Consider the following 9,159-nt stretch of genomic DNA (forward strand, 5'->3'; position numbering starts at 1 on the left):
CTCTACTCTACTCTACTCTACTCTACTCTACTCTACTCTACTCTACTCTACTCTTTAGAGCCCTGGCCTGACTATCTAAGCTGAAGCTTCATTTTTCTTATTCCTTTAAATCACCATATCAGAAATACTAGTGCATATTTTGCCACATATTTAGTGCTACAATAATCACTATCTTTTAATATTCTGCAATATGATGCTTCATGAAGCACATTTAGAACCCACGCCTGACTACTACCTAACTACAAGCTTAATCTAAGTAGAATAAGGCACACCTTGAAAAGACATAAGCCATTAGTTCATGAACTTTAAACATTTTATTCAAAGATAAAATATATAAACAGGAATACTAAAACTAAGCTGTCTGGCCTGAGTCTAAAAACCTGACCTGAGTAGGTTACTGATTATAGTTGTACTTGTTTGTTTCATTTTCATACATACAGGTTTCTCATACAGACATGTGTACATACAGAATGTGCACTTCATACAGCTCAGTGCAAGCCACATACACAATGTGGACTCAGAACAATTTCAAGTTTCACAACTCAATGCACGGTACATAAAATGTGAACCTAATACAACTACAAGTTTCACAACTCAATGCAAGGTATATAAAATATGGACTTAATACAACTACAAGTTTCACATCTCAATGCAAGGTACATAATAAAACTACAAGTTTCACAACTCAATGCAAGGCACATACAGAATGTGTACCTGATACAAGTTTCACATCATATCAATAGAAGGCACATACAGAATGTTTCATACATCAATACTACACATGATATGTAGCTTATATATATCCAGGTTTCATACATCACAAGACACCAAAGAGTACTAAAGTTGGTTGACATCAATCAGGCAGAATGTGTGCAAAAATGAAGACACAGATCTTTTGTTGACAGAGATAAATGCATTACTGAGTCTTGGGCTTTCTTTGTCCATAGCCCTTACTCTGTAGCTCAGCCTTCCACTCTTCAAACGCTTTACTTTCATTGGCTGGACAGAACCAATTGCCATAATACTGTTTGTGGCCACCATCATCCCTAGGAAGATTACACTTTCTACACCTAATGGCATCTGTCTTCCGTTTGTAAAACTTGACTGGCAAACCCTTATCCTTCTCTTTCTGTTTACGTTTCAAGTAGTAAAACCTACTTCTATTTAAAGATGAAGGGTCAGGTGTTTGGGGTGATGGCATAGCAGCAGGTGATTGTTGAAGGGGAGAGAGAAACCCAGTAGGAAAAGGTAAAATCACTGGCTGTGGCACAGTTTTGGCCCGTGAAGGTGGAGGAGGGTCACCACGGCCAATCTTGGCCTGTCCAGTAGTGATTACTGGAAAAGTGAAGGTCAGGGGCTGTACACTAACCTGGGGCAACACCTCTGGTAAGGTTTTGGCAGGTGGCAGTGGGTCAGCAGTGGTGGTAGTTGGTGGGGGTAGTCTAATACCCTGTTCACTTATATTTATCTCCCCTCTTTTTTCCCGCTTAGTGTACCATTGTGACAGTGTGTGCTGATTGATTTCAAACAACTGAATGTTAGTCAAAGCAACTACCTTGGCACAAGACATAACACGGTTCTTGATGGACTTGTATGCCCTGGATACAAGTGTCCAGCGCAAAGTTGTCCTCCCTCTGGCCTGCACATTGGCTGGATGAAGATCACAGAGCTTGGACACTACTGCCTCCACATACCGGTTGCAGTCTGGCCACTGGGCTGGTGAACTCTGGCTGCCAAGGAAACACCTGGGAAAGGAAACAGTGGACAGGTCAGTACAGGCTTCACCCTTACAAGAACTACCACCGGTCTTGTAGCTGAATAAGTTGTACACATCTCACTTGTTTAACGTAATTAGAAATAAATCAGAGAACACAGAATAAAGCATGTAACAACTGTCAGGAGTTCTTGTGATTGACCCTATGAGCACACAATGTTTCAACTTGTGATAATAACAAGATCCAGCACAAGTACCTTTTAGTGCTTTCCACACCAGCTTGGACAGGTTTACTCTTGGACTTGGAGGCCTTGAATCTGCCCTTCTGCTTGGTGGTGTACCGTGGTGCAAAGGCAGTAGGTTGCTGGTCATACGGCGCAAGGTCCCTCCAGAGTTCAGCGATCCTGTCTGCCTGTGTGTTGGTCAGCGGTCCATCTCTATCAAGCAGAGAGACGAGGTAGGATGCCAAGGCATCAACCTTCTCGAAACCTGCTATGTTGTTATGGCAGACTGATGACTGATCTTCCATCCCCAGGTCCCTGTGTGGAGCTGACGGCTGATCCTCTGTCCCCAGGTCCCTGTGTGGAGCTGACGGCAGATCCTCTGTCCCCAGGTCCCTGCGTGGAGCTGACGACTGATCTTCCATCCCCAGGTCCCTGTGTGGAGCTGATGGCAGATCCTCTGTCCCCAGGTCCCTGTGTGGAGCTGACGGCTGATCCTCTGTCCCCAGGTCCCTGCGTGGAGCTGACGACTGATGCGGGTTCTCCGTCCCCAGATCACTAGGTGAAGCTGAAGAAAGACATGTACAAGAAAAACACTAAGATGGAGGGATGTTCAACTTACATGTACTTGTACTTAAGGCAGCAAGCCCCGTGGCTCCACTCACCTCTGAAAACAACAGCTGCTGTAGCTACAGTGATGTCCTCCTCCTCTTCCACAAAACCCTCATCTGTGTTGTCACCATCACAGAGCAGGCTGCCAGAGTCATCAGGGTCCTGGAAGTCATCAGGGTCCTGGTCGTCATCCTGTAGTACCTTGCCTGTTTGGCTGTACAGGTATTCAACGCCAATCAGCTCCCCTAATTGAAAAAGAAAATAGCAAGCTTAAGCTTGAAATAGACTGATAGAGTGATAACCAGATATGTAGAGTCCTTTGCAAGTTACTACAGGTTTTAACTGAACTATATTTGGATGCTATACCTGTGTATTTCCCTATTTGTCGCACTGGATGGAGTTGGTGTCTGCCGAGAACACTTGAGCTGAGCCGGTTCAAAGCTTCACACATCCCCCTGTTGTAGACATGGTGTTCCACCTGACCAGATACAGCTGCAGCTGCCCTATCTTCATTCCAGCGATCCAGGCCTTCAAGCAGATAAGCTTGAAAGTGTACGTCACTGGCCCTGGTACCTGTAACAGTTTGAAAACATAAATCCACAATGTCAACCAAGGAATACTTGACATCGGTACATATGCCACAAGTAAATAAAAAAATTAAATAATGGCTGAACTTCAAGAAAAATAAAAAGCAAGAAATATCCACCTGGAATGAATCTGTTCTGGTGCAGGTGGAATGACTCGAGGGATGTTGAGCCCCGGGCACATCTGAAGACTGGCAGTGTGACTCCCCCCTTCACAAGAGACCCAGTCTGCATGTATAGCTGCACTTCTGGTGGGTCCTGCAGACAGGCAACGTGCCTCTTTTGGGTGCTCCAAATGTTCCAGATGCGGCATTTGTTCAGCAAAGGTACTCCGATGGTGTCTGACCCCTGTGGTCCAGCGAAGGTTTGAAGGAGCTCTGTGATCAGCTTGGTTGTTTCGTCTGGGTCCCTGGTACGCCGACGGCAGTGGGTGGACAGTTCCTTCCTTGATATGTACTTCATGATGTCACTGTCTGATGGTTGAGGAATACCATTGCTGACCATCACATTCCTTTTGGCCTCCTTCAACTGCTGCAAGTCCTCCTGACTCCATTCAAAAATACATTGCGACAGCCGTCCCATGAAGATCCCATAAAGAGGGTGGGCTTCTGTGGTACAGCCAACTGCTATTCTTCGCATGAAGTGCCAGATATCTAGCCGGACGTGTAAACCTGTCCACTGGCTGAACAACTTGTGGACTTTAGATGCACCTGCACTGCGGTGTGAATCTGAAGACCGATTCTCTGTCGACAGCTGACTGCAGGAAGTTGAAGAGTTCTGTGTTGCACCGCAACAGTCCCTGTCAACATAGATGGCCACAGGAGGAGTGACCCCTGCTTCCCTGTACCTCTTCATAAGCCCCTCAGCCATAGAGATGATACCAGCACCTTCACTTGCAGTTAGCACACTCATCAGCACCTCCCCTCTTTCATTTCCAACATTTGTCACCCAGGCAGCTGTACCTGAAGCATGACCAGCTAGCTTTCTCACCATCTTCTTTGTCGAGTCCATCTTCAATACCGAACCAAATGTGGATGTTATTGACGCTTTGACCGCCTCCAGTCGCTCCTTAATGTCCCGTACATAAACATTCAGCAGCCATCTGAATTTTGGGATAGGGACAAATGAGGGAGGATCAGCAAACTCTGGAGGGGAGGCTGTGACATTCTTGAATGCCTCGCAGTCGGTCAGGTACCCCATGGTCTTGGACATCCACAACTCAGTGTGCTGCTCCATCAACTTCTTCCGGAGTTGTGTGGAACTGTTGCCAAGGCCTCTCTGGCGAAGCAGCCGGATTACCCGAATGTCACAAGCAAGGTGGTAGGTCAACACAACAGGAAACTGCTGACGGTGTCCCACATCTAGCTGCTGCAGAATAGGGTCACTCCAACTTATCAGTTTTCGCCTACAGTTCTTACACTCTAGATACTCTGCCGCAAGATTGTAGTTGGAGTCAATGTCGAGGACCTGGCGAACGCGTGGGTACACCCCGGCACTGGTCAGCTCCACTTGCTTGCAGCCTTCATGGGGGCAGAGCAACTTAACATGCCAGAGTCTCCTGGGCATCCATAACAGGAGGCGCTGCGCAAAGTAGAAATCTGGCTGGGGAGACTGTTTGCAGATAGGTGCTGGCTGGGGAGGCCACCACCACAGCTTGTCCACCCTGCAAGGACAAGAAATAATGTTGAAAGATAAATGATTAAGTATTCTGTATAGTATACTAACAACATGTGAATCAAATCTACTTTATGTGACAAGAATGGACCTTGCAGATTCTAAAATAACATTAAAAGGTAACTGATTAATTACTCTGTACATACATGTACAAATATTATGTGAAGTAAAGCTACCTTGCAGTGTCAAACTGGGTCTTGCCAGTCTTGGTGGAGGTCTTGAACAGGGCACGTGTGATCCATTCATGGTCTGCCTTTGGAAGAGAGTCTCGCCATCCACCAGGGAGGACTGGTTGAGCTGCAATACCATTGGTCAGAAATGATGAAACAATTCCCAATCCAAAAAGTGGGAGGAATACAGATATTCTTTTACTCTATCCTTAATGTTTGATTTTAAGTCACTAATAAACCAAAGTAAAATTCAATCTCAAGATCTCACTTTGGTCTTCACCATCTGACTTTAATTTTCTTCTGACAAGTATGATCTGAAGACAAAAATTCTCAAACTACATCTATAGGTGCCATCTTCTGCTACAGTTCTGTGCGCGAAGGAGAGATCAGCCCATAAACACCTGGAGTCAGGAAACAGGAGAAGCAGGGAAAGATGGGAACCTGCTGTGGGAAAGGATGGGAGTCTACTGGAAGGAGATGAAGAGGGCAGCCTAGAACTGGAGGGATGCAGGAGGGTCCAATCAGGAATCATTGGCCTAGGAAAGAAAGTTAACAGCTCCTAACAAACAAACTTACCTTTGACACTTCATCCATTTCTGGCACCACTCAGGTGCCTCCAGACATCATATATGCACATTATGTCTGTGAGAACTGAAATGGAAACAAAATTAGTGTTCAAAGATATGTGGCATTACACAATTACATTACTAACTAATTCAATTGCACAAACTCAAACAGGATATCTCATGGCATGGCACTACACATTTACAGTGTAATATCATAAAAACAATGGCAAAGTTAAAACACTGGCAAAATAGCTGATATACTAATACATAATATATATTCAGTAAACTTACCCTGTTGCTGTCCTTCCGTCATCTCAGCTGCTGCTACCAACTCTGCCTCCTGCATGAAATCCTTTGACGAATCCTGTATCATCACACCTGCAGTGGTGGTTGGCTCAGAGGGGGACGCTAAAGATGTGTCCTGGGACTCTGTCTTGTCTGTTGGCACTGCAGGATTCTTCAAACCCCTTGACACGGACAGGTTGGGCGAAATTCTTGAGTTAGATGCCTTTGACATCACAGTCTGAACCTTCCTGGCTAACCTGGCACCATGAAGATGGCCAGTCATGAGAGATGATATTCGTGAGGGCTGAGAGGATGAGGGTTGAGAGGATGAGCGTTGAGAGGATGAGGGCTGAGAGGATGAGGGTTGAGAAGATGAGGGTTGAGAGGATGAGGGTTGAGAAGATGAGGGTTGAGAGGATGAGGGTTGAGAGGATAAGCGTTGAGAGGATGAGGGCTGAGAGGATGAGGGCAGAGTCTTGGCCACTCTAGCTGCAGCCTTCTGCGCAGTGATCTCCCGGCATTCTGCGAAGGACTGTGCATACTTGCGGAAGGCATCCTTGTTTGTACTGAGTGGATCACTTGTTATCTTTTTATTCCGCATGTTGTCGACCATCCAACCCACATATCCTAGACAGTTCTCTAGCATCCAGCGGAAACTCTGTCCACGGTATACTCCAAACTGTACCATGTATTCGCTGAGCACTTCTTGCTTGACATCCCCCCCTCGCTTCTGGACTGCCTTCACTGCAAGTTCATGGACCTGGAGTAAACCAAAAGTAGATCATTGCAGATTAGCAGATAGTTCTTCTTAACAATTAACCTTTGAATCATATAAGCAAAGTAAAACCAATACAACAATATGGCAACAAGCATCATGACTCATCAGCCCCCCTCCCCTCATTCACAATCACACACACACACACACACACACACAAACACACACACACGTACACACTCACTCACTCACACACACACACACACACGTACACACACACACACATGCACAAGCACACACACATACACATAACAAACTAATTAATCATGCAAACCTTTTAGAATCATGAATATAAAAACAACAGGTGCTTGAGGTACATTGCATTGCATCTTCTGTTATGTGTATATAACTACAAGTCAACAACCATACTACATGTATGAGACCAGTCTATGTTACAAAACAATATAACTTTTGGTGTTGGCTCTAACATTTAGGCATTCTCAATGCAGGGGTCATCACATGTTAATACATATACATACTGTACTTGAATTTGACATGTGAAAAGAAACTTACCTCTTCAGGTGGAAGACATGTATAGGGTTTGCCCAGGTTTTCTTTTTTAACCCTCTTTGCCTCATTTGACTCCATGATAAGGTCTCCATTTGGAAACCTTCTGAATTTGGGCTTCATCTTTTTCTTCTGCAAATATATCACATAACTAAAATGGAAACAGTAAACTGATATAGATTTTGCTATCCCAAACCTGTAACTGTATATGCACACTGTTATTTATGATCGACACCAACTGCTAACCACTAACAACAACACATCATGAATAAAGCAGTTCAACTTTGACACCATGGACTCCAATTGTACTGTATTATTTCCCTGTGTAGCATGCTAAAATCCAGTTCTGCTTTTAACTTTTAACGTGAACTAGTTAGCAAGTTCGATCACTGAATCCTGTGTTCTTGTGTAGAGCAGCTTATCATACAAACAAAGATAATACTAGTACTCAAACACACAAGACTCTACTACAAGTTAACAAGACTTCAAAGTTACAGATTACAAGAACAGTAGGAAATTGCATTGTGTATCTCACCTGATTAGCCGCTCACTATGTCACACATCCAAAGACTAAACACACGCTGACACACACGTACCTCTCCTCCACAGCCGGCAACCAACTGACAAACTTACAGAACTTCAGTGCCCTTCTTATACTCTAGTGGACCGGAAATCCGTCTATACAATATTATCATGATCATATTATATTTTATTAGTCATTGCATTCCTCAGACTTTAATCATATCGTAGTTTCCAAGAGTTCTATTCTATACCCTCATAAGGACTCAGTTGAGGTTCCCCAGCCCATATATGGCACGGCTATATATATCTGCCCTGCTACGTCAGCACAGGTCAAGGGAACTCCTGCTGGGAGTTGACCCATTTTTGACGGGTTGAGGGGTTTTCCAAGAATCCGACTCATGATTACATACCACTATTACATTTATATGCCCTGATTGTGAACTATGGATGCCCTGAATGTGAACTATGGATGCCCTGATTGTGAACTATGGATGCCCTCTTTGTGAAATATGGATGCCCTGATTGTGAAGTGACTGTGAACTATAGATTGTTGTTGTTGTTGTCCATGTGTCGATTATATCGCTAGACGTGGTCTCTTGGTGCTGCCCACTCACAGTTACGAGTCGATTGTCTCTCTATATATTCAGCTCTAGGTAACAGATTGACAGTCTTTGCTATAAGATGTTTCTTGTTTGTGTACAAATTATAAGGGACCCCCCTCCCACCCCTCTTACAGCACGAGCTTTTTCGCTTTTACCCTTACCTACCGTGGCTGCATTTATAATCATGTTGTCTCGGCAACAAGCACAAGTTACATAATATCATGTATCGACCTTTTCATTGAGAGTATTTGGTTGCTGCTGATTATCTACTCGGTAAGAATGGCTAACAAAATTCTTTTCAAGATACTAGTATCAGCGCCGTTTCATACGGCGCCAAGACTAGTATCTTGAAACTTAGCTTGAAATCGTCCATTTCCCTGTCTTCCCGCGTCGTCAACCCGGACAAAATCACCCAGACGATCCACAAGGTCCCGCGTGATAGACAGATACATGTGTGGACAAAGGAAACTCCGTTCTAAGGTTGAAAATTACGCGTTACTTGTACAAAATACAACACGACGTATCGCCCGGCGGCCGCCATGTTGAACGCCCGGGATCTGGAAGAATGGAGCGCCCTGATTGGCTACAAAGTTAGAAATTTAGAAAAGATCTGAAACAGAGCTAGGCGCTGATTGGCCAATTGTTCCAGATTGAACAGAGAAGATCGGGGGAAATCAGGCGCAAGGATGACACGCAAATTCGTGAAGCGTTCCATATTTTTCTCTTTTTTCAATCTTTTACCTTTTTGATTGGTCTAGATTTTAGGACTCTCCGAGCAATGTAAGGAATATGTTAGGAATTTCCCGTGAAATTTTAGGAGAATCTAAGCAATGTTAGAAAAACTGCAGAGAAGATTGGGGGAGATCAGGCGCAAGCATGACACGCAAATTTCTGCCTGCAGCGTTCCATATCTTTATTTTTTTTCGT

At 44.4% G+C, this 9,159-nt stretch overlaps 1 protein-coding gene across 1 annotated transcript; it reads right to left on the bottom strand.

Moving 5' to 3' along the window:
* Positions 1 to 295: 295 nt before the first annotated feature.
* LOC136445678 (uncharacterized) lies at positions 296 to 8,775 on the bottom strand. The gene is made up of 8 exons (XM_066443811.1): positions 7,115 to 8,775; positions 5,833 to 6,586; positions 4,982 to 5,102; positions 3,254 to 4,794; positions 2,914 to 3,120; positions 2,601 to 2,792; positions 1,972 to 2,503; positions 296 to 1,745 (listed from the first exon to the last, which is right to left on the bottom strand). The coding sequence occupies exons 1-8, from the start codon at positions 7,229 to 7,231 to the stop codon at positions 917 to 919; spliced, it is 4,293 nt and encodes a 1,430-aa protein (XP_066299908.1). The 5' UTR covers positions 7,232 to 8,775; the 3' UTR covers positions 296 to 916.
* Between the last annotated feature and the right edge of the window lie 384 nt (positions 8,776 to 9,159).

Source organism: Branchiostoma lanceolatum, chromosome 12 (genome assembly GCF_035083965.1).
Source record: "Branchiostoma lanceolatum isolate klBraLanc5 chromosome 12, klBraLanc5.hap2, whole genome shotgun sequence".
NCBI lineage: Eukaryota > Metazoa > Chordata > Leptocardii > Amphioxiformes > Branchiostomatidae > Branchiostoma > Branchiostoma lanceolatum.

Coding starts and splice junctions, on each gene's coding strand:
- LOC136445678 (XM_066443811.1), bottom strand. CDS start 7,231: ATGAAGCCCAAATTCAGAAGGTTTCCAAATGGAGACCTTATCATGGAG. Junction 6,587..7,114: donor CATGTCTTCCACCTGAAGAG/GTAAGTTTCTTT, acceptor GGTTTACTCCAG/GTCCATGAACTTGCAGTGAA. Junction 2,504..2,600: donor AGCAGCTGTTGTTTTCAGAG/GTGAGTGGAGCC, acceptor GTCTTTCTTCAG/CTTCACCTAGTGATCTGGGG.